Raw genomic sequence first — 26,926 nt, 5'->3', positions numbered from 1 at the left:
AAATATATTTATTGGCGTATTTCAAATTAATCGTCAAAAATACGAATATTCTCAGTATTAGTTAATTTCTTCTCTAAAGCAAAACTATGTTCAATTTGGCTATCAAATAGTTAGAAAAGTTAAAATTAACAAATTTTTCGTCATTTATTTTGGTTTCAGAATGGAGTACCGTTGCAAAAGGAAGGAATTGTTAGATGATTTATAGAAGGAAAAAAGCAGTAGAGAAAAACAGAAAGATGTAGTATTGCAGTTTCTTTAAAAAAAATCGGTATAGAAGATACCTACGATCAAATTAAATTGTTAGAAAGACATTTTTCCCGTTTTTTCAGTAATTTGTTTTGCAGACTCGATAAATCGAACAGGATGAGTGATAGATTTTTTAAAAACAATGAGCAGTGGTTAGATTAAGAGTTTGTATGTGGTTTAAATGTTGTGAAACCTACTCTACAGAAAAGAAGAAGACCACAGGCAGAGTTTGGGGTGAACAGTAGTAAGTCTAAGCGTAGAAAAATTGAAAATGTAAGAAAATCTGCAGAAAGTGCGGAAAGTTTAACATTTGCTGCAAAAATGAAGTATTGCGAGTCTGGCAGTGAACACCATGCTAGGCTTTAAGAGGAGATGAATAAAACATCTACTAGAGCTTTCAAAATTAGAAAAAGCTGGACATTGGCATCAACTAGCAGCTCTGTTACATGATGCTATGATGAAGAAGAAGCATTGTCGCTTTTCCTGGAGGCAGATTTTACAACACACCAGTACAATATGATGAGATGAGGCAGGGGCGTATTTTGCGGACTACCGGGGCTACCGGCAGTAGCCCAAGGAAATTACAAAAGAAAAAGTTTATAATATAACATAATGTAATAATTTTGTATTATTAGTTTTACCATAGTAATTAAAATTAAAGTAATTGTTAGATTTATATGCGCTCTCTGCTCACAAAAAGAAACAAGTTGTCAAGGCGGCATCGCTGGAGAAACCGCTTGCTACGTGAGGTAGCCTGTGATCGTTCCGCGCACGCTGTCCTGTCGTACAACTGCCCGTCCCCCGCTCCCTTCTGTTTCCATCGTGCAGTGTAGGCGGGTGAGTTGCCGCTCTCGTGATCGGTTTCTTTGCAGGCGCGAAGCAACAATACGCTTAGCATGCTAGCTCATGAATGTGATTGTGTTCTTGCAGTGCATTATTTTAAATCTGTGATTTGTTCGAGTGTCTAAGAGTTATATTAATTGTGAATTATTAATTTTAATTTCCCAATTAAGTGATATTGTGAAAAATATGGCAGAACAAGTTTCTGGAGAGGTTTGTGTTGAAAATGACTGTGTAATAGAAGGTTTATTAAAAGTGCCTTTTAACCGTCGTACATAACAACGAGAAAGTTGAAATTGTGAAAATGGAAGGACCAACTCCTGAGTTAAATTTGTCCATGGATGTAAAAGAAAAACAGCGTGAGTACACACGCCATTTCACTTCAACATCATATTGTAAGTGGAATTGGTTGTGTGGTACTTCTAAACTGTCTGAACTATTTTGCTGGCCATGTTTGTTATTTAGCCACGAAACTAATGTGTAGTCAAAAGAGGGGTTTTCTAATATGAACTCCCTTCGAACGGCAGTCCTAGAATACGACAAATCAAAAGCTCATATTTGTAGTAGCATGAACTTTGCAAACTTTGGGAAGACAAGAATTGATTTACAGCTAGATAAGCAAAAAGCTCTACACATCAACCAACACAATGCTCTTGTGAAAAAAAAAAATCGGGAGATTTTACTGCGTCTTATTAACGCAGTCTGCTTTCTAGGAAAACAAGAATTGGCTTTTCGGGGTCATAACGAGAGTGTGGAATCAGACAATATAGGAAATTATATTGAATATTTAAGTTCCTTAAGTGAATTTGACCATTTACTGGCCAATCATCTTAAGAGTTCAACAGTATTTCGTGGTACTTCTCCCGCAATTCAGAATGAGTTAATATTTGCTATAAGTGGGGTTATGATAAAGAACATAAAACCTTTTGTGGCCATTGTTGTTGATGAAACAAGTTACTGCTCTAATCAGAGTCAATTGCCCACTGTTTTAAGATACGTCGACAGTACTGCCAATGTTCAAGAACGGATTATAGGATTCACAAATGTCAGATCGGACAAAACTGCTGCTGCTTTGTTTCAGCATGTGGAAGGTGTTACAGCAGAATACAATGTCGGCAATAAATTAATTGCACAGACATACGATGGTGCTTCAGTTATGGCGGGAAATATTAATGGCTTAAAAACAAAAGTTCAAGAAAAGTATCCTCAAGCACTATTTGTCCACTGTTACAGCCATGTTCTCAATTTAGTTTTGCAAAAAACTACTTCATCCATTTCAGAATGCCGCATTTTTTTCAAAACACCGTCGGGTTTAGCTGCATTTTTCTCATCATCTCCTAAAAGATCAGAAAACTCAAGGAATTTATGAACAAGAAACTCCCAAAAGTAGCACCAACTAGATTGAATTTTACATCTCGGCTTGTAAATACAGTAAAGGAATACAGAGAAAAACGGACTGCTTTCTTTCAAAATATAATTTGTAATGACTCTGAAGAAAACTATGATGATGTAATTGTGCAGGCTCAAGGATATCTTAGTTTTTTCACACAGTTTCAGAATATATTTCTTCTTGAAGTCTATGCTACAGTGTTCGCACATACAGATGTGCTCTACAATATTCTTCAGACAAAAAGTCTACACATAGCATACTACTTGCAAGAGGTATCAAAGTTAAAAAAATACTATATCCGAGTTCAGATGTAGTGGGTTTCCATCCATATGGAGTAATATGGAAAATGAAAATTCTTCAGCCAATACAATGGAACCACCATTAAAGCGAAGAAAAGGAGATGATGAATTGAAATACAGGCAGCTGTACTACAGCATACTAGATCGTATGCAAATGGAAATTACTGACAGATTTTCTGATTATGGAAAGCTTATAGATTCTCAAAAATTTTTTGCTTATAGAGAAAACTTCCCGAATGAGGCACTAAACAAATTATTTCAGTCCTATAACAGTCACTTTGATCAAGTACGTTTGAAAAATGAATTAAGTGTAATATATTCAGCAGAAGTCTTTGATTTTTCGAACAAACCTATCCACGAAATATTATCTGCCATATATGAAAACCAGCTGAACCAAGTTATTCCTGAAGTCCTTAAATTGGCAACATTAATTGTGACAATACCAGCTACGTCAGCATCGGTAGAAAGAACATTTTCTGCGATGAAGAGAATAAAATCCTACTGTAGATCAACTCATACACAAGAACGTTTATCCGGCTTGGCACTAATATCCATTGAAAAGTCATTTCTACAGAAACTTTGCAAGTGGCCCAACTGTAATTTCAATGACGAAGTCATCAACGTATTTTCGTCCCAATCAAGACGTCTGGAATTCACATAAATATGTAAGGAATTTTATTATAGGGATTTTAAAATATATTTTGTGTAATAATGGGGGCAGTGGTAGCCCAAACCCTTTAACCAGTATACGCCACTGAGATGAGGTGCCAAAGATCGAAATGCAGGGCAGGGTTTACCAATCCAGCTATGTCCTTGAGACCAATTTTCAGATTAGGATATTTTCTCATCCATAAAGAGCATGCTTCATTATAAGCATTCTTGAAAGGTTTCATCACAACTCTATCAAGCGGTTGCAATTTGTGGGTAATATGGGGTGGTAGGCTAAGCATGTGAGCATGATGCTGTTTTGCGTACAAAACCACATCCAGACCCTTATGGCTGGCATGCCCATCCACAATCAAAAGAACAGGGCTTTTTTTCGCATGGATTCACTTTGTCTACAAAACTTTTCATCCATTTGAGGAAGCCTTCTTTCGTGATCCACCCACTTGGCTGGCCATCAAAAACACTTCCCACTGGTGCATCTTTTGTTAAGTCATTATCAACTCTCACGCGTGGAAAGATAAACAATGGTGGACTGTACTGATCACCAGAAGCATTTATTGAAAGGACAGTAACATTCTTACCCCTCTCTCCAGATGTTAGTTTTCCCACTTGTTTTTTTCCTTTGAGGTGATTGTTGTGGACACAAGACACACCAGTCTCATCTCCATTGAATATTCTTGATGGTCTGTACGAATATTTCCCCATCAGATCACTTAGCTGATCAAAAATTCTGTCTGTTTGCTCTCTATTGAAACCTGCTGCCCTCTGTAAACTGGTTGATTCTGCCATCCTTAAGCTCAGATCTTTATGTTTCTTCATGAATTCGTAATAAAATTCCTTCCCGGTCATCATTTTTGTCGTATTGAAACGATGAACAACTTTTAGTTTCTCTGCAAACTGGTAAGCGAGTTTTAAAAACTCATTTTTATTTAGTGGCATGAGTGGCTGTCTTTATATGATTGTACAAGTCGGCATCTTGCTCGTCAGTAAAAGTTCTCCGAAAAGTCCCACTATTAGCCATACATGATTTCAAAGGGATTACCTTACCATCTTCAAGAGCTTTAATTCGATCTCCTAAAGTACTTCTGGGTACATTAAAACGAACACTTGCTTCTCTTATTGTCATTTCTTTGTTACGTATTTTATGTACAGCCAATACCATGTTTTCTTCCTCCCATTTTCCTGTTATTTTTCCCTTTTTTTTTTCCTGAAATAAAATGCAGAGCCATTATTATCAATGCATGGATCACGACCTTCACTGTCCGATACTGCCCACCACTTTATTGTCCGATACCACCTGAATGACGCGCAGTAACAAATAAATGTCTGAAGGAGCAGCTTTGAAGTTCAAGGGATTTTAACACTGCAGTTTATAGAGTAAAATATGTTGTTTTAATCAGTGTGCTTAAAATCTAACTCGACTTACTTTTACTCCAGAAACTTGCTGGCAAATTTAACTCCTTGCAGGGCTACACACAACACCAACAACAAAAGAATTAACCACACACAAACAACACTACAGCTGGACTAAATGTGGCAAACAGCATGCAGCCGGATCTGTTAGTTACTTCCTATTCCCGCTTATGGCAGCACCTGTTTGGCAACTGAGTTTGTCCGATACCAGCTGCTGTCCGATACCACAAGACATTCCCCTATAATGGACTATTGAGCATGCACTGTAGCATATTCCAGTATTTTGTGGCATAAAGCCCCAAATTAGTATATTTTGTAAAAACAATAATATTTATAATTTATTTTCAGCACGTAATAATTTTCCCTTAACTGTAATCGATGGTGGGAAATTCCTTGCATATGCAGTATGGGTGTGGAAAAACCAAAACCAGCACACCATGCTGCTGCACAACAAACATCTCTACCTACCTGACTTCATCATCATCATCATCTATACAAGTGTTAGGCCATGTCAACTATTACACTCTCATAATAACCAGGAATTTTCTCCTCAACTCTTTATCGGATGTCCCACAGATCTTTTCCCATGGGGTTGATAGTGAAGCATAGCTTTTGGAATTCTGTGGGATCTCACACATTGCAAATGGCTCATCCAGTTCTAATATTTCTGTATGAAATAGAATACTGATTCCAGACCGAGTTCTTCCATTACTTCGTCTTTGCGTTTATGATCTCATTTTGTATATCATGCTGTTCTTTGCATAAATCTCATGCATTCATCCATCCACCTTAAAGTCCATGCCTCACTACCATAACAGAATACAACGTTTGTTAAAGGCGTATTCTAGTGCTTTTCTGTACCAGGGAAGGTTTCATTATCCTGTTTATTATTTCCATAGTTTTGGAGTACTTTACAATTTTGCTTATTATATCCAAATAATGATCAAATATTAATTTGTAGCCAAGATATGTAAAATCATTGACTCATTCTAAAATTTTGCCATCTACACATATTTTACTAGGGACAGGTTATTTTCACCAGAAGGCCTTCCTGTATTTATTTCCATGTTATATTTTTTTTGCAATGATGTTTAAATTATATACTGAGTATTGTAAATAGTTTTCTGCAGATGATATTAAAAGTAGGTTATCTGCAAATATCAATGAAACTGTTTTCAAATTTCTGTTTACCTGAAACTGACCATGTCGCATTTGTCTCAATTCCTGAAGAATGTAATTCATGTGCATTATAAACAGAAGGAAGGAGAGACTGCTGTTTTACTTCTATGTTAATTTCGAGCCATTCTGAGGTCCTATTATTAATTTTACCTGAAATTAAATTTGTCCAACCTAACCTAAAAATCCCATAATCACATTTTCTCTGTTTTACTTATTCTCAGTTGGTAACTTTTTTTATGAAGTTTATTTATACACACTTTAACATCTGTGGTCATATCACGTGTGTAGGGTATATCAATAGGTCGTGGACTTTTGTTCTGACTCTGTTTTTATTGTGTGTTATAGATGGCTTATGTTCATGTAACTGATTTAGATTTTGTTTTAATGTTTATTATATTGGTGATTAAGGAGATCATGAATCTTGGTATGTAAATTTCCAATCCAGCATGTGCCTTTGTGATTGAGTGAAACCATAAAAAATCTCAATCAGATTGGCTGACCAAGGGGTTTGAACCCAGGACCTTCCAAATACGAGGCTCAAAGACTACCATTTGACCCGACTCGCTCGATTTTTTTATTGCTTATCCAATTTTTGTAATTTTATTGTTTGTTAGTTGCAATTAGAACAATAAACGTTACACAACAGTAGACTACTAAGACATGCTGTGTTGTTCAGTTGTGCAATTAAAAGTTCTTCACCCAGTATTCACACAATGTAAACCATGCGAAAATTTCAGGACACTGTACTGGAATGTGGGCGCTTTTTAGATTGTAATAATGGTGAGGGCATGCCTTGCTCCAAAACATGACGGCCTTTTTTCCTAGAATTGGTAAACCCTCATAAACTCCCATTTTCTCCTCAGCTCTTAGGCGCATGGTAGAAATAAATATGACAATGACTTCAAGAATTGGCAACTGAGCTAAGTGTTTATTTCTTGCTCGTAGTGAAGAATGTGAGGGAAAGCCGTCATGTTTTTGAGCAGAGTTGTAAGTGTGAAGGTGTCGTCTTTACATGCAATGAAGGCGTTTTGGGGTCAACAAGGTAGAACTTCATGCCCGAGTTACCTCCCATACATAGTGAGAAGAAAGTAACTAGGGGATTGTAAATAGAGAGAATAATTAAATAACATTATTTCATGATATGAATACTTCACTTGAGGTCGTATCTACATAGGCCTATTTCCAAATAATAGTCAGCCCTTCTTTCTTTCTGCATTGCATAATGACCTGTATTGTATAAAATTCCTAATAATAAGTATGTATTATGATAACTTGAAATTATAATATTAAAATTTTCGCTTATGTACATGCTTGTTCGGCTTCATAGTCAACGTTGAAATCTCTGGTCATAAGGTTAACACATCGCAATTCCAGTAATCGTATGTGCAAATCCATTGATATATCCTGTGATGTCATTCTAATTTTTTAACAACTGGTTCTCTCTGCTAATAATCGCAAATTTAAAAATATTAAATGACGCAATAATAAACAGCTACAAATAAAGGAAAAGTGCAATTCAACATTCTCTTGTATGTGTGCATAATTTAAAATGCTGTCTCGTGTCGCAAAGAAGGGGAGTAGACTTCTGACACTTCATCTGTGCGCTCTGCAGCAGAGGGTTGCCTCACATCATATCACATACATTGTCCTACCTACTATGCTATTATATGCACAAATATACAGCATTATACTATATACACAAATTAAATAAAAACAATAGAAGGAGGAAATACATGTGTTTGTGTGTTCTTTACTCAGAAACATTACTGTAGATTAATTGCATTGATGTATAATTTTCTTGTAGTTGTATTGTATTTCTGGTGATGTGGAAGAGAAGGCCTGATGGCCTTAATTCCACCAGAGTAAATAAATAAATAAATAAATGTTTCCTGGAAATGAGGCAGCATGGGTCAAGTGCTGTTCTATGCATCCACAAAATCTTTTTTACTTTCTCCCAACGTTCGTATCTCCAACACAATAACGGCAGATAAAGTGTGAGAAATCCACAGAACAACACCAACTAACTAACTTTCAATATCTGCTCACACCAACGTATTGTTTGGATTATGCCAAGATGCACCAGCCAGGAATAAGATAATGTGGTGCTTGTTTGTTGTGCTCCACATTAGGAAATACTATACTATCCCAAGATGCATCTGCATACACATTTATACCACACACTGTTACACCAAGGTAATTTAACATGTTCAGCATATCACTGCCACTTCTAGCAACGCCATATTGTATATTTGGTCCAGGGAAAATACAATATGTTGTTGCAAAAAGTGGCAGGATTGAGTCTTTCCATAACCAATTTTACTTTTCTCAGACATAGGGTAAGGTTGCTATCAATGGGCCACTTAAAATAAATCTGATATAATATCCTCGGATAAAGTAATATTTATTTCCTTTTTCAAGCAAACTTAAACATTATCTTCTGTATTTCACTACGCTACAAACAGAGGTTATAAATATCCGATGTTAATGAAATATTTGGAAAATAAAAGTAAGCATCATCGGCCCAATGAAAGAAGCTTGTTTCCTTCATTGGACCAGGTAGTTTCCATGAATGGGCTGCAGAATAATATTGTTAAATAACAACCCACATCTAAATAAATGCCTATACACAATATCTTCGGCATTAATATGAGTAGTGTGTTGGCATGTGGAACCACAGAATGTGTATTCGAACACAAGCAAGACCACTAGGGCACTTACAAAAATCTTCAGATATTTCATTAACACAAGAAAATGAAATACATCATTGTCAGTTGGTAATCAGGCTTCGACCTGCAGCATTTATATCTCAAATTATTTACGATCTTAAAGAAATAAAAAGAAAAGACTTTAGGCCCTATTTGTTCTATAGCGTGATTAAACAGAACTAAAACATTTAAAAAATAACGAAAGTTGAAAGTTTAAGGGCTAATCAAACAAAACAGCAATTTATATACCTAAAAACAAAACATATCAAGACAATTGAAGTATTAGACTATAAATACCATTACTTATTGTTAAGCCAATTAAACTCTATCCTTCTTCTCTCTTTGGCTGACCAAATAAAAAACTGAAAAACTTAAAAAAGAACATGCAATGGAAACCATGAATTCAGTTTTCTTTATAGCAGCTAACATGAGAAAAAACGAAACTTTTATAAAACGTTGTCAAACTTTAGTCACAGTTTTCGCAATAGAACACTTTGGCTTCTTTGGAACAGCAGCACAATTCTCATGAACCCACTCGTTGCATGACAGACAGTGAATCATATCTCCTTTTATGCCATTCCAACAGAGGCCACAATACCATGACTTCTTCTTATAATTACACCTCGTTGAACTATTTGAAGAAAACGAGAGTTTGGTTTGAGCTGACTTCTCTGGTGCAGAATTTTCAAGACGTCTCCTTTTAGTTGTTTGCTTTTTACCTCTTCCAGCCTCTGCTTGTACGGACTGCTCATGATCACTATCATTCTCTGAGCTTTATTTGCACTTCTTCCGAAAGAAATTTTGTTTGGTATAGGAGAAGATTTCACCCAAGGAAACTTGCAATTTTGGTGCCAACGTTGTTGCATCAGCTGGAAGACATTCTAAACTATCTTGACTTCCAGATGCTATTGCTCCTTTTTCTAGATTCACGGTATTAGGCCAATTTGGTTCTGGAATTTACTCATTGAAAAGTCCAATTGTAGAAGCTTCATTAATGGGAACATCATCTGTTTCAAACTGCATCGTTGCCACAAAATGGCAATCTTGGAACATGGCCCTGTTGACTGGCCAAACTCCAGTTTTTGCAAATCCATTTACTGCAGTCCCTATTGTTGCCGCCAGTCCACATGTTTTACCAAACAGTCGTGGTATATGAAATTGGGTAAGAACTTCAGGTTTGCTTACTCAAATGCTTAACAAACGACACGTCCAATGGCTGCAGCCTAAGAGTAGTGTGTGCCAGCTTGATGAGATTTCTGGTGTGAGTTGAATGTCCATCAAGAAGAAGCAAGACTTCTCCTTCCTTTGAAGAATGGACAGTGCCGATGAAATGCCTTAAGCACCTCACAAATACATATTTGTTAATGTATCCACTTTCAGGATAATAAGCAAAAATTGTTCCCAATGAAGCTCCATCTTCTAATCCTTTTGCAGAACGCGCACGTTTGTAGATGATCAGTGGTGGAACATACTGACACGCAACACTTGTGCAGCAAACTGGATTAGTAGAGAAACCTCTGTTGCCACTGGCTGTCAAACCTACTGCTCTTTTAACTTGAAGGCAAGCATCTTTCTAGGTTTGTTTTACACAGTTTATAAACCAGTCTCATCAACCTTGAATACTCCCATTGAATTGAGCTGGTTTTCGTCAACAATTTTCTGCAAGGTATCAAAAAAATGACTTATGTTTTCTTTATTAAACCCCTTAGCTCGAGCAAAAGAGGTCGACTCTGGTTGACGCAAGTTAAGTTCGGGATGTATAATACAATTTCTTTCCGACGATTCTCTTTTCTTTACTGAATATACGAGGCATTTCGTTCCTTTTGGTTATATCAAAAGATAGCAAGTGCAATTCCCTTGGCGTAAAACCACAATAGGCCTAATTTCCTCAAGTTTGAGAACATTAGCAATAAATTCATTTTCCACTTCTGTGGGAAGATCAGCTTGATACCTATACTTTTTTTTTATGTTCAATAGCAAAACAATTCTTGCCCACTAAATGTCTTTGTAATGCTACCCTAGGCTCACTATATGTTCTGGCAGCCTCATTGACACCCATGTCACCATTTCGTACTGCAGCTAAAGCACGACTCATACCATCTTCCTGCCACCAATCATATTTCATTTTTGACGGTATCTAGGAAAGAAAACATACATATTTATAATATATGCATGTATAACTAATCATTAGTTTACATTATACACGTATTAAATCAGCTAGCACGGCTCTTTGTTAACTAATTCGAAACAGTAGTTATGGTTTCCATCATTGGGCCACTAGCCCATTCATAGCAATGCAGACCAACTCATTGAAGGCAACTAGCAGTGCATCGTTTAACATGACTCTGTATCCGTCCAAGGTAACTAAATTTTTAATGGAAATATGACTAAATAACGAGAATTCATCGTACTTTGAGACAGTGTCTGCAGAAATTTATACAGGATTAATATTTGACAGAAATGCTTCCTTCATTACACTAGTAAATTAAAAGAAAAACGTGAAAATCTTACCTTATTTCACTTTTGCTTTGTGTCTGCGTCAAGCAACTCACAACTAATATGGCGACACTTTGGCAAACCCCAAGTATACTAAACAGCCACCAGAGTGTACCTATTGTCAATACCTATGGAGAAATCGAGCCGGCCCATTGATAGCAACCTCTACCACCACTACTACAGGCTTGGCATGTGAGGTGCAGGCCGGTGCTGTGTGCCATCTTTGCAATGAGGTGCGAGGCTTGTGGTTCCTCACGCTGAGGATTTAGTGGATCAGTTGTGTCCAATGAATCTCTCTGCCTGTTTGCCACTTTTGGGAAAGGAAGTTAAGGATGAAGAAGAAATCATCCTGCACACTTTGGTGGAGAAGAGAGTGATATCTTCAGTAGACTGTCAATACTCCAAGTATCTAATTGTTTTATTTTCCTATTTTATTATTAATTTTTATCACAGATTTGTTCCTTGGACTCGCATAATTACGAACTTACATCCCTATCGATATAAAACATTAAAAAAGTCTTCCCACATAATTCATTTTTGGCAGTCTGAGACAAAAATAGGTAGAGTGATTCTAAAACAAGTTACAAAAGAGTTTTTTACACTATTTTCTACACATTTACAGTTCCCTGTCCAACAATATGAAAGAAGAAGATAAGCATGGACTGGGGTTGTCCATGATACTATGGCAAAAACTGAAGTTTTTCTAATCTTAGCTCCACATACTTCGCTTTTGTCTCTTGACAGTCAAACTGCTATTTTGTAGTTAAATTTTAAGTTAATGAAGTGATATCAGAGGTCGCTCCATTCTAATAACACTAGTCAGCGATGAAATTCCTGCCTCCAAAGTTTTAATGTTTTTAGGGTATTTTTAGCATGCTGAAATCAAATTCAAAGCCAAAAAGTTCCTACCACGTACCATTTTTTTGTTATTTTTATTTTCTTATAATATATTACGACAATTTATAGCATAATCATTTAAACTGTAATACTTTAACATATGTAGGTTTAGTATGTTAGGATATGAAAACCAAATGTATTCAACATATTTTTAAAGTGTTTATTTTGAAAACCAAGGACACTGGATGTTTCTTAGCAGATAGGGGGTGCAAGCACATAAGGAAGTTAGGGCGAAATAACGTGCAGCCTTGTCATTATTTTTATTTGTGAAAGATAGAAATGTCAGCCACTCCTTGGTGAGAGACTCAACTCAACTCGTCTAGTTTCTCTCACATTTCATTAGTCTGCATTTCATCTGGAAACGAAACGAAATCAGTTTGAAGCTTTATTGTGGAGTAGAATGTTGAAAGTTTTTAGTTCAGTAAGAAAGTATTTACCATGTTGCATCGAGGATGTCTAAATAATCCAGACCACTTTTGTTATATAACTTATGTAGGATATACACATCGCCTAAGCAGAGGTGTAATATTACACATTTTGTGAAAAAGTCATACCATGCCTATTTTGGAATCAAAGACCAAAGTAAAGCTTGGGCACCACACAAAGTATGTAGAGTATGCACTGAAGAACTTCGTTATTTGATCAATTGGAGAAGACCGTTGCTATCTTTTGGAGTACCTATGGTTTGGAGAGAGCAGTCGAACCATAGTAATGACTGCTACTTCTGTTCGTGTGATGTGAAGGGGCACGATTCTAAACATAAAAATCAAATCGTGTATTCAGTTATTCGGTCAGCCATTTTACCTGTGCCTAATGTATACCAATCCCTGTGCGACCAGAAAATCTTAAACAAACGTCATTCTAATGGTACTGACAACATAAAATAGGTTTTAAATACTTTTTCTCCAAAGATGATAATTTTGTATATTGCAGTAATGTGAAAGAATTTATGCTAAAACTTGGACTTCCAAACTATGACCTAAGTGAATGGAGAATGTTCACTGATGCTTCCAAGCGAAGTTTAAAGGATTTCCTCCTTCATAACGGAAACGTTTTTGGTTCAGTGCCCATTGCCTATTCAGTGATCCTCAAAAAATCATACACAAATTTGCAACTGCTGTCATTGCGACTAGACTATAGGAATACAACTGGCAAGTTTGTGATGATTTCAAAGTTCTTACTAAGTTGCTGGGTCAACAATATGATTTTACCAAATTTCCATGCATTCTTTGCCTATAGGATAGTAGGGTACGAGTTGATCACTGGACTATGAAAGACTGGCCACCTCGACAAAATCTGGAAGTCGGTTGTAAGAATGTTGTGCGCCAAAGCCTTGTGAGTTCTTCTAAAGTTGTGCTGCCATTTCTCCACATCAAGCTTGGCTTAATGAAACAGCTTGTAAAAGCTTTAAATAAGGAAGGAGGCTGTTTTAAGTACATATGTGACAAATTTCCACTACTATCTGAAGCAAATTGAAAGAAGATACATATTTAATGGTCTTGACATAAGAAAACATGTCTGGTGCAGCATTTAAAAACAGTATGGATGAAAAGGAGAAATCAGCATGGATGTTGTTTTAAAATTTCTTGGCAACAAGGATCCTAATTACCGAAACATTGTGGCTAACATGCTTGAAGCATACAAGGAATTTGGTTGTAAGATGAGTATCAAAATTTTCTGTTTTCTCAGCTAGATTATTTTGCCGGAAATCTAGAATTTTTCAGCTAAAAGTAAGATGAACGATTTCACAAGGATCTGCAGGAGTTCGAAAGAAGGTACCAGGGACGCGGGAGCATCAGTATGCTTGGTGATTATTGTTGGATGTTAAAGTGTGAAATACCTGAAGAGAAACATAAAAGAAAGAGGAACAGGAGGACTTTCTCAACTAAGAAGCAAGTGGTGTAATTTTTTGTGTGATACATTGTGCTAATTTATACATCCAATAGTGAAGTAAACAAGATAAAACAAAGCAAAAACACTCTAGTGACATGTACGAACAACCATACACATAATTTCAGCAAGTTGTATGTTTTAAATATTGCTTTTGAATTTGAAATAAAAAAGTGAAATGAAAAAGTTTGTGATGAAATTCACATAATTATAAAATACATTTAAAGTGATTTTGCAAACACACCTGATGTGATAGAAGCAAACGGATTGAAAATTCGGATTCAGCACATCAACATTATATTATAAAATCACATTACTTAGTTAGCAACAAACACAAAGTTGAAATTCGCAGGCTAGTGTAATTTATGTCAATTTTATCGGGTATGAGTAAATGAATATGTCTAATAGTTTGAGATCTTCCCCAATGAACTGGCTGCTTGGGAAGCCAATCTCTAAATTGTCGACAGCAAGATTACCACGTGGATTAGACATGCTCCAAGTGTACAGGTTCATCTCTTGGACAAAGACAAGCCCCTCCAACATACTTACAAATTGACCTAAGGGAGCATACAAGGATTCCAACTCTGTGAATAGATTTGTGTGTTAAGAAACTTCCCAAACTATGATAAATATCTGGATCTAAAAAAAAGAGCAGACCGCAAGGAAGTAATGTAATGAAACAAAACACATTAAAGAGATCTGGGCAAGTAGTTTGACACGTGCAATGAAAGAGATTAGAAATGAGGAGGACCAGATGTTTCTTGAAAAGCAAAGAGAAAAGTATTTTGAAGTAGCATGGAAGGTAGTGATGTCAAACAGCTGCAAAAGAAACCAAGAATGAATGAAGAGAGCTCGGTACGAAGAAGTGAAGTCTGTGTGTGTCTAATGCCTACCCACTTCACTTGCGTGATTCTGCATACCGCGGATAGATGGCAGGACTGTGACCCATTTTCAAGCTGCACACCACTCGGCAGGCCACGTTATGCATAATGTGTATCTGTTAAGAGTTATGTCGTGTATTAGAGTGAGTATATGTGTAAGTGTAGTGTAGGAAATGATGAGGACGATGACAAAGGTGAGGAAGAAAGAAAGGGAGAAACCTGGTGCCGGCACGTAGCCTACTCCTGTTGAATAGCACCCAGGGGACCACCAGGCTTAATGTCCCCATCCTATGGATGAATCACTATCAACAGTGACATATGCCTTCTTTTCATATGCACGTGGACAGATTTGGGATTTAATTCAAGCATACTGGTGTACAATTTAGTGAGTAAAAGTTGTGCACCACCATCTCTCGTAGTCCCGAGGTAGAAATCTTACATGAAAATTTCTGACCCTGCCGAGAATCGAACATGAGCCGGCTAGTCTGAAGGCAGACGCATTATCACAGCGCTAACTCGGTGGACATGAAGAAGTGAATTTATATCCATGAAAGGAAGAGCAACCGACCCTCTACATCATGTTAATCACCTAGTGCATCTGATAGCGAGAATGCATATCGACTGTCTGAACCATTATCTTGATTTTTAACATTATTACCCGCTTCAGATGTTCCTCCTCACCACCTAGTGTCCCTAAAACCATATTCCAGTCACCTAAAGTAGTCAGTGCCTTGAACAGAGTCAGTCTTCCAGATTGTGCAGCAGTATTTGTAGCTGGAGCCATTGCTGAGACACTAGATAACATTAGAGAGTGGAACAAAGCATCTATTGGTATCAAATACTCTCTAACATTAATACTGGAAAGTTCACGATAAGAGAGGCGAATGACTCATCAGTGCTATCTAGTGGCAGGGAATGTTGACAGTGAGGATAACGTGGCACGTAGAGCGGTAAACTGCATCTAACAAGAGTTTTGTACTTCAACACGTAGTGTAAGTCGTAAGGATTATTCTCATGGCTGTTCCACAAAATGTCAGGGAAAGTGGAATTGTTTGTTCTGTGTTCTTCTGTAAAAACTACGCTTGGCAAAAAGATGCTAGATCGTTCTTCAGATTTCCGAAGTGAGTAGGTGAGTGAGTGGTCATGTAAATACAAGTAGTCTATTACTTTTCTGCCACAGGATGATGATGATTATTACAGTAGAGTCAGTAGATAACTTGTTCTGTGACCTTATCATGTGTTGCGGCTCTCACCAATGGGTATGGAGAAGGAAGATAATTAGTCTGAGATGAACTTTCGTGTCAGTAGATTCGTATAATTTTAATCATGAAACAAACTCTCTTTCTGTTAGCTCATTCTTTCCCCACTCGCACGATTCACATGACAGGTCTCGTGTCCTCACCATCATCATCATATTATTATTATTATTATTATTATTACTGTTATTTGTTTTTGTCTTATAGATGTGCCATATGGGTAAATAAATGTAAAAGACAGGACCTAGACGAAACGTTTAAAACTAGAGGAACAGAGTATCTGTACAAAAATCACAGAATATGTTCAGATCACTTTAGATTATCGGACTTCAATAACCCTAATTTGAAAAGTCAGGAGTAAGTAAAAATAAGGTGTAATTGGAAAAGTACCGAAGTTTCAAATGAGTCATAGACCTGTTAATTTTTCATATATTTTTTTAATAACAGTCTGAAGAGAACAGCTATTCCTTCACTGAATTTAACAACTCCTTCTTCCGAAAATATGGGTCAAAGTACAATGAAAGAACCACGAAGGTCCCCAAAGAAACGCATTAGACCTTCCATCGAGGAGGTGACAGGTTCTCCGATTCCAGACAGAAATGACGATAGTCCTCTACCAGGTACCTCATAATCAGATAGTACATTAGCAATAACATGTTCTCTGTGCTAAGTGAATCAGTTATTAAACTGCATAAAACTACTTTACTTCCATCATACCAAACACAATTTCTTTATAGTTTCTCCATATAAAATATAGAAAGTCATGACTTTTTCAAACTAAATAGACGCATATTGTATACGTAACATAAAAATACGAATTATTGATTTTGTGAAGAAAGTGTGTGAACTCATGTTTTCTCATAAAAACTGATTCAGTTAGTTATTCGCAAAATATTATTTACCTAGCCCTATACTTTCAAGACGTTATTAATATTTCACTAAATTAAGTCCCTGTTTATTTTTTAAGATGCAAGAAATCCTAAAAGGTCAAAGATGGCTCAAAATCTTCTGATAAAGACACTTTCTAAGAAATTGATTGCAGCTCAAAAGTTGGTATCTAAACACAAAAAAATTATTTCATCCCTTCGGGTGGAAGTGAGAGCTCTGAAGACAACCAGTTCAAATACTGATTTAATCAAAATTGTTTCTAATGATGAATTCATTATGTCGCAAGTGCGCTTAAAAAGAAAGAAAAAATTGGGAAGGCGGTATTCCAGTTACGATAAAAGTTTTGCATTGGCACTCCATTATTGCTCACCTCAGGGCTACAGATTTTTAAGGAGAAAATTGTGTTTGCTAACAGTCAGATCTCTCCGAAATTGGCTTCATGGATTTGGTAAAGGCCCCGGTACAAATCCCACCATTTTACAATTATTAAAAGTAAAGTCTGGAATGCTGCCACTAAATGAAGAGGTAGTAAAAATTGCTGTAGATGAAATGTATTTGAAGGAAAATATAACGTACAATGCTAAAGTGGACATTTTTGAGGGATTCATTGAATTGGGTATACACAGCCCTAACCAACAATCTCCAACTAACGTAAAAGATTCAGAGGTACCACTTGCAAACCAAGCAATGGTTTTTATGATTCGAGGAATGTGTAAAAATTTTAAGCAAACCATTGGTTATTTTCTATCGAAAGATGCCATGCCTGCAGAGATTTTAAAATCACATCTGCTTGAAATGAAATAAATGAAATAAAAGATACGGGATTTATCCCTAAAGCGATTGTTTCAGACCAAGGATCAAACAACACTAAATTGAGAAGACTGCTTGGATGTAATGAAGTACAGCCTTATTTTGAACACGATGGTGAAAAAAATTTGTTTCATGATACACCACATTTGATTAAGAGCGTAAGGAATAATTTAAAACATTATAATTTTAAGCTATTTGATAAATTAATTAAGTGGGAATACCTAGAAAAACTTTATTTTATAGATAAAGATATGAATCCCCAACTTTGTCCTAAAGTAAAACTTAATCACTTGAATCTACCACCATTCACACTGATGCGAGTGTGCCTTGCTACACAGTTATTAAGTCATTCTGTAGGAAAAGCTATGGCAACACTCATAAAATTCAAACAGTTACCAGAGGAGGCTCAACCTACTGCAGACTTCATCCTGTTCATGGATAAAGCTTTTGATTGTTTTAACTCTTCTAGTTTCCAAACTAGTAAAGCCTTAAATAGGCCACTAAGTGAAAATTCCACACACTGGAATTTTTTTAATGAAATAGAAAAAAACATTTAGAAATATCCAGGTAATAAACAACAGGAAAATGAACCCAAAATGTATAAATGGCTGGCTAGAAAATTTACAATCTTTAAAACTGCTATGGAAAGAATTGCATTATAATTATGGATTTAAATTTTTAATAACAAGAAGATTAACACAAGACTGCATAGAAAATCTCTTTTCTATTATTCGATCTAAAGGTGGAAACAACGTAACTCCAGACTGCTCGAAGTTTAGAGCTACAATTCGGGCAATCATGATGAATCAATTCCTAAGTCCTCCTGAAACAAGCAACTGTGAAGCTGACGTTTGTTCTTTCTTACTCAAGAAAGGAGATATCGAGGCAGCTAAATTGAATTTTTGCAGTCCAGGCATTACAGATGTCTCCGATTTGGATGTAACTGTTGATGACAAAAATGTACAGCATACAAATGAAGAAACCGTGTTGCAAGAAAATGCAAGAGCTTATGTTGCAGGTTGGGTGTGTAGCAGAATAAATCACGAAATTTGTCGAAGAAATTTATCTTGTAAAGAAAACCCCAACAATGACGTAACAACGCACATCGCAAATAAAAAATACTGTAAAGATTCAAAAATTTTTTCCTAATGATGTTTCTCTAATGCTCAGCCAATTGTGTTCTGATGTTTTCAAAGAAACTGATCATGTTATTTATAAAACTAGAATTGGTGTAAAAAAAGAACTAGTTAAAATGGTAGTGCTCCCTGTTAACATGTCCATTTGCAGTGACTGTGCCAATGTCTTCATTGACAAATATTTCAATGTGTTAATAAATTGTTACATCAAAAATAAAATGGACAACCATACAGCTAAAAAAGAAAACAAGCGATGTATGAAAGCTGCTAAAGTCATGCACAACTAAATTTCATCAAATTTGAAAATATGAGAATTTATCAATTCATTTCTATTCTAATAACTTTGTAATTTGTTATTAATTAAAAATGTTATGAACAAAGTGACTCTAAAGTATACTATTTATTGCTTTCCAGCTTCTTATTGAAATCAAATGCACACCTCTCCTCTTTTCCTCACGTAATCCAGCACGACGCACGGAGTGTGCGAACGTTTCAAGCCGCTAGATGGCAGCACTGTTACTTTTCGCCGCCGCTTGCAATGCTAAACAGGAAAGCTTTCTAGTATTAATGTTAGAGAGTATTTGTTGGTATTCAAAGTCCATATAATGATATCAAGCTTCTTACTCTCCATAAGAAATGTCCCAACCAAACTGTAGATAAGAAAGCACAATTATAGGCTATTATGGCATTTTGCCAACATCTTTGGTTTCTCTCTGAGCATCTAGTTGCTTTTTGATGACCAAGTGATCACAGAGAAAAAGAAAAATCATCACAATCATCATCATCATCATCATCATCATTTACTAAACAGGCTTTAAATAATGTGGTCTGTTGCGGACTCAATTCGTTTAACCAGCAAAAAAGGAAAATATAGTAACAAACTTGCAGCCTCCACAGAAACCTGATACTCCTCAATGACTACAGAACATGGCTAAATTGGAAAACCTGAAATTGGAGAATCCTATAACATTGAGAACCAGTTATTTATTTGAAGACTGAAATAGGCAGAGACAAATCTCAATCTTTCCTGCACAGACTTCCTACAGAGTGGTTTTCAAGGAACTTCGTGATTGCTCCTCTTAGACGAAGTAGTAAATGACACGACAGAACGCACTATCAACCTGTTCCAAAAGTACAATGAGACATTGAAGAAGATGAATAGAAACAGTTTCTTCTATAACTTTTATCCAAACACCGATAAGAGTTTTCTACTCCTTCAAAAGCTGCCCTGACTTTTTTCTTTCACTATGTTACACATTATAAACTTCTCAGCTCTGGAGCGACTTGTAAATGGTAATATTTTAATGACATTTTTTGTGCTTGTTTTACACATTAATGCATAATATTAGCCTTGTGGGAATTTGAATTTTTGAAAGTTCGGTTTTTTGGATCACACTACCATGTCAAGACACTGGAGGAATTTCTGTTAGCTACTAGCAAACACATGTAATTTTTAAGTGAAGAGTTCTCTTTTAGATCTCTTATGTCAGATTCTAGAATATTGACATAACTAAGTACTTGACTGAGAGTATCAAATGTATTTTGCATGTTTAATCTTACTGTTTCTAGTTGGACTGTAAGAGATTCGGTATCATGTATGTATCTCTGGCAGACTTAGTGTTCTCTCAGAAGATAAAATTTTCTTGGTAGGCGATCTATTGCAGACTCCATCCTGTTGTTCTCTCACCAGTGATAGCTTGGTTGAAACATGATGTGAACTGACATGAACTTTTGTACTGTCACCCCTTGACAATCTTTCTGATGATAAACATTTCTTGCATGGAAAGATGAAGGACCCACCTCATGTAAAAGCCTCATACTCAGGATTGCCGAATTTGAGACAATCATGGTGGAACGCACTTCTGACCGCGCACCTCTTAGCTTTAGAAACCACTCACTATTGCTCGTATAGTGTGGTCTCTCACCTCGCATGCATCAGATCTTAAAAAACAAGCCTTTTGAAGACTTGATTGCTGTGTGGATTTAGATTCAAACATGAGCACAGCTTAAATGTTATTGACTACTAACGACCCAGCAACCATAAAGCATTCTGAATCGTTAGAGACTGGAATTTTTTGTTGAGTTCAAAGTGCAAAATGTGGGATTTTCAAATGGGAAAATCGGTGCTTTCAATTAAATTTTTCAGTATTTTCACATTGTTCGTTTTCGAGCTTGGAAATTGGTATGTTCGTTTTTATAAAGTCTTTCCAACACTTTTTCCCAGATATTCGCAATTTTTCTTTTTGTTTTGCACACTGCAAAAACAAGTGGCAATAGAAGTCAGCACAAGAGATTGTTCGTCTTCCTTGCGAAAATTAATTGCCGATGCATGTTTTACCAACTTCAAATCTTTCTCAACAGTATCTCTTCTTTCCCACGAGACCTCACAATTACAAAATTTACACATGACTGTACTTTTGTCTGTGCAATAAAACCTATGCCTTATATACTGGAAAGCTCTATTGGAGCTATTTTATTATTAAGAATTCTTGTAGCCTCACTTGCACGGGAACACAATAATGTTATTTCGCCTATGTGTGACACTATAAACAAATAAAACAAACACACTCAACACGTCCAAAATAATATGACATTCAGCAGGCTCACAATGCTCACAATACGATTCTCGCACATCGCTACATATATCAGATATGATGTCAGGAGTGTGTTTAGACCAGGTATTTGAATTAAAACCTTCTAGCTCGTTGACCGTTGACTAAAACAGATTCAGTATCGAATGTGCAATACTAGCGACCATAAATATCGACCTTATCTGTGCGACAGCTATCGATTATCGATTGTAGTAAAAAAAAATTAAAAATTGAAAATTCGCGCACATAATTCGCTAATTGCTTAAAAAATCGCATTCCCGACTTGATACGGATTTCGCGATGTTTCACGAATTCAAATCAGGCATAAATGAATTGAATAATGTATATTTACTGTAATTAGATGTTGAGAAATATTTTTTTCCAAAATTCGAGAAATATTCCATTCCCTATGAATTGTCAATACTTTAAAAGAAGGAAATAATATATTTCATTCAAATGGAATAACAAATTGTAGGAGAGAGGAAAACGAAGTAGGGTAAATCTTGTTAATATTGTGATAAGAGTAATATCGTGATACTGTGTTTGATAGCTTCTTATCATGCTTTTACAGAGCGAGAGAAGGACCGATTTGATGCAGCAACTTGTCCATGAACTTGTCCTTAATACATTGTCAAAAAAAAAACAGATTTTTGTCTCGATAAGTAAAATTGTAATAAATTCTCATACCAACTATTACGATATTACTCATATCACGATTTTACCAACCTTTACCCTATCTTATTAATGTGCTTAATAATGTATTTTGTAGCTGAAAATATATTTATTTATTTAAATTATGTTTTTGAATAATGAATTATGGTTCATAATTGTGTATGCGATATTAGCACTCAAAGAGAAAGGGATATTGGTAGACGGCTGCCAAAGTAATTGCAGATCAGTCTCAAGCCTGCAAGCATAGTAATATCGACAGGCCAGTTCTAAAGAGGAACAACTCAAAATTTAAAGTTGTGAGAAAAATGAAGTTTAAAGCTTCAACCATACATAAAACATGATTAATTGAATTTGGATTAAGTTAAACGATCCTCTGATTCTTCACAGCAACATAAAGCTTCAAAATGCAGCTTTCTTTAAACTTTAAATTTTGAGTTGTTTCCCTTTCAAGCTGGGCCGTCGATTTTGTATTTCTGTTTTGACTGCCTGCACACTTGGATAAGGAACAATAATTTAATAATATGACACGATTATATTTAATGTCAAATTAAAAAACTAGATAATTTCGTGTTAAAATGTTAAATTAATATTCTTCCTTTTATGTCAAGAACCTAATTTGTTTTAACTACAAACATTTAAGAACAGGTTCTATGAACTAAGGCAAATTGAACAAGTGAATCCACTGGATAAATGCCCTATTCCCTACCAGTAAGAATCCAAGTCTCCTGAACTTGTTCACAGAGTATGTGGATATCCAGAGTACCGCAATCCTTTGCGCTGGAAATGCCGACAAATCAGCCATTTTTATTACAGCGCTTGCTATTTGCCGTACACATTTGTAAAGGGAATGAATGTAGCCTAAATCAGAATCAAATATTTTTAATTTTAAGGGCCAGGCCTAAATTGAGTTTTACTTTAAATGTTCCCATCCCAAGCATGTTGAAATGGAATAACAATAGTGGCCGACTAGTTGATTGCACTGCTCTGGGATTCTGCTTGTGCATAGCTGAAAGAGCATCTACTTCAGGATGTAAACAGTTACTGTACCTGAGTACATAGAGAAGTCGAAAAGACGAATCGCCACTCTCTGCAGATGCTGCAGCTCCTCCAGCCTGACTTCCTCCTCCCACTCGGCGTACCGTCTGCTGGATTCCTCGAAGTGGTCGCTGCTCGAGGTCTGGGTGGCAGTGTCTAGCATCATCAGCTTGCCAGTTGTATCATGTCGAGCTAAAAGGCAGTGTAATTCTGAACTGAAATCTTCGTAATACACTGATAGTTAACTATGAAGAGAATAAATAGGTACTGTCCAGCTGAAAGGTTATGTCTCATCCCAGTTCGTCCCACTCGTTTCTCCTGTCCTCTCTGTAAGGGCTAGTGGCTGAGCTGTTAAGTTCTTCTGTGCAAATATTTGCTGTACGGAATTGGAAGTTTACATAATATTATACAACTGTTTAAAATAATTTAAAGAAAAGGGCCCCATTAAGTAAGTAATTGTCATATCATTTCCCCTGTTTTGACGACTGTGTGACATAACCACTTGGACGGAGAGTAGCATGACAACATGTACATCACCAAATTAAACTATTAACTATAAGTGAATCATAAAAGTAAAATGTGAAAAGGAATCAAAAGATGAAGCACGTAGTAATGGCATAACCTCTAAGAAAAATAAATTCAGAGAACTGAAATGAAGAAGTTTAGACTTTTATTAAAAAATGAAATTAAATCATCCATATTCTTTTATTTACAGATGGCTCCTAAATGTTATGTTTCTGTGTGTACCAAAAATTACTAGAGTGCTTTAAGTGAGTGTGTTACATTACAGTTCTCAAATTTCCAACTGAAAAGATAAGTTATGTGGCTGGAAGCTACTCGTATACTATGAAATATTTTCACGCCAACAAAGCATTCAGTTGTGTGTATTAAACACTTTGAAGTAAACGATTTGTATCTAGTACATGTTTCTAGAGACAGAGAAGGAAATGTGCAAGAATAGTCCTAAAGCAGATCTCTTATAACTATTTCCAGGTTTACGGGAACAAATAGATAATCTTATTCCTCAACAAGAATGGACCCTGCTAACAAGTGCATTCAAAGATTTGAGCAGCAACAAATTAAGTGCTTGCAAATGGACAAAATTAATTCGTTTGATGACCTATGTAACATAGATACTTTAAAAAAGATAGCAGGTGGATCATTAATCTCAATCCAGTGTTTCTGTACTTTTTGTTGGTTAATTTTGAGGGTGTGTCACAAATATATTGATGTATTAAAATATATGACAATTTATCAGTGCAATTGTGTGTAAATAATCAAAATGATATTCATTGCATCACAGAGTTGGTAAGTGCACACATGAAATTAGAAATGTGGTCTCAATTGGAGAGCATTCTTCTGAAGTACGTAAATTATAATAATTATTACGGTGTAATGATGTTTAGTGTTAACACGACAGCATGTTGGCCACGTTTGTATGTTTACTTAAGTATAATGCTTTATTGTAGGAAGTATTCGAAGTATTATGTTTATTGGAACAAATTTCAAACACATTAAATATAATGCCAAAATACTTATGTGATGTATTATAAGTGCATCTTTGTTGTACAAACAGTCATCTTCCTCCTGCAATGTTATTAGAAACTGTCCATTTTATACGCTAATATAATACTGAAATCTTTTAACAAATGCAGTAAATCAATAATAATGAAGTAATTTTTCACTTTTTTGAACCCGTGTGCTAGTAATCTTTTCTCATGCGTTAATTTACGACTCTTTATCAAATGCTATTATTATCTAGCATCTGAATAAAATAATTAAGTGCAAAAACAAGCGTGATAAAGACACATTTGCTCTATATGGGTTGAGGGAAAACTGCAGAGAAAACCTCAACATTGACATTCCTTAATTTGAGGATCAGCCAGCAAGCCTTGAGAAACTGCTATAGAAGCAGCACTTTCTCTATCAATACTGTCTTTACTTGTGCAATACAATATGCTAACTGCGAGCACTGCGGCTGCAGTATTTGTTCTGTTGCATTGAATGGGGGACAATCACATCACACATGTGATCAGAAGTTAAGGTTGTTGCAACCATAAGGCAAATTCCTGCATGACGCTATCTGCAGTAGGTTCTGGAATGTAGACTATGATTACACCGTAAAAAAGGTCCTTTCTAAACAATAGGGCAATAATGCAATAGAAAGTAGAACATTTCCTAAAAACAATAAAATACCAAATAGTGCAAATAAATGCAAAATAAAAGTAGGCTATATTGGTCTCTATTGAAGTGTAAAGAGTTTATATTGTATCCTGCATTGTCTCTGAAGTATAAGAAAAAATATGATATTTCATCAACTTCCGAGCCCTATTCATCACTCATCAACTCATCACTTTTTCCCACCTCACTTCTGACATTCCCATCACATCCACTCTGTTTCTTCTCATTGCTTCCTTCATGTTTTCCAACTCACCCGGTAGAACTGGTGTCTTCTCATCCCTCGTTGCAGTCGTTGATCTTCTTTTCTTCTCTTCTGTGTCTTGTGTCATGACATGTCCTTCCCCAGTATCCCCCACCCGGACATCTGATTGGGGGGATAGTTTACGTCCGGAGTTTTTTATCAGGGAAAGACTCATCATGGCATTTTCAACATATCTTCTTGGGATATATAAATGCGGTAGGTTCCCATTGCTATCCGCACACCACTCTCTCTTTCGCATCTTGAAAGATCCCAGGGGGCCCCAGCGTGGAGGTGAGGAGAGTGGATTTGACTAATTAGGCCCTCCGGACTTCACCGAAATTTACCACTAGGGTTAAATATCAGTTCCATCAGGGTTTTTGACCCAATCAGAGACTGGGAAATCCCAATTAGTCTTTGCCCCCCTTATTGAGTCTAAAACATTACAAAGGTTATCAATGTGAAAAGATAACTAAGATACTTATCGAGCATGACACCAAGAAAGCTGGTCTTCTTATTTTAAAATGTAGTCAACCGACCGCAAGGAAATTTAAATATTGTCGTTTTCATATTTTATATTTAAAACGTATTTTTAATTTTTCTAAAGAAATTGATATAACGTACATTTTATGAAGCAGTTATGTATTACATTATTGTTAGGTTACTTGATTTTATCGACAGTAATCTCACTAGATAATGTCCGACTTTGTGTCAAGAAGAGATTAAAGAAATTCAATATTACCACTCAGGTTGGGCTCACAGAATAATAATATGGTACAGTCATGGATGATAAATTACTATCTTGGAAATTTCAAGCTCATAGGGAACTTGCACTCTAAATATCATGCAGTCGAATACAGGGGCGTTTTAAATGAAAATAATACTAATTGATCTTATTTCTCATTACGAATGTCATAACAATAGAAACTTGTTAAAACTAGGGTTGCCATAATGAAGAAACAAAGAAATCAGTACATGATTCAAAAGTCAATTTGATCGACAGGAAAAAACGCAGGAATTTATAAGAAACTTGTATATATAATTTATTTTTCACATTAATATCACTTGTTTACTTAATGTGGATGAGACTGGCCACTTCAGTGATACACTTTACCTTATCTAGCACACTATTTGGCATGCAATTTACATTATTACCATTTATTTTAGCACCACACCATTCATGTCTGTAGATCACAGTCACAGAACCTTTCATACTT

General features: G+C 35.9%; 1 protein-coding gene across 1 annotated transcript in view; it reads right to left on the bottom strand.

The window, feature by feature from the left end:
- Nucleotides 1-25,864, bottom strand: part of LOC138711683 (uncharacterized) — a 71,078-nt gene extending 45,214 nt beyond the window's left edge. The window contains exons 1-2 of the mRNA XM_069842815.1: nt 25,725-25,864; nt 23,303-23,482 (exon numbers count right to left, since the gene is read on the bottom strand). Coding sequence (XP_069698916.1) covers nt 23,303-23,482; nt 25,725-25,800 — 256 coding nt within the window. The 5' untranslated portion in view covers nt 25,801-25,864. The remainder of the gene's footprint in view (nt 1-23,302; nt 23,483-25,724) is intronic.
- Nucleotides 25,865-26,926: the final 1,062 nt, after the last annotated feature.

The sequence above is a fragment of the Periplaneta americana genome, chromosome 2 (genome assembly GCF_040183065.1).
Source record: "Periplaneta americana isolate PAMFEO1 chromosome 2, P.americana_PAMFEO1_priV1, whole genome shotgun sequence".
Classification (NCBI taxonomy): domain Eukaryota; kingdom Metazoa; phylum Arthropoda; class Insecta; order Blattodea; family Blattidae; genus Periplaneta; species Periplaneta americana.
Note: the sequence above shows the minus strand (reverse complement) of the source record. Positions and strands in the feature narration are given on the sequence as shown.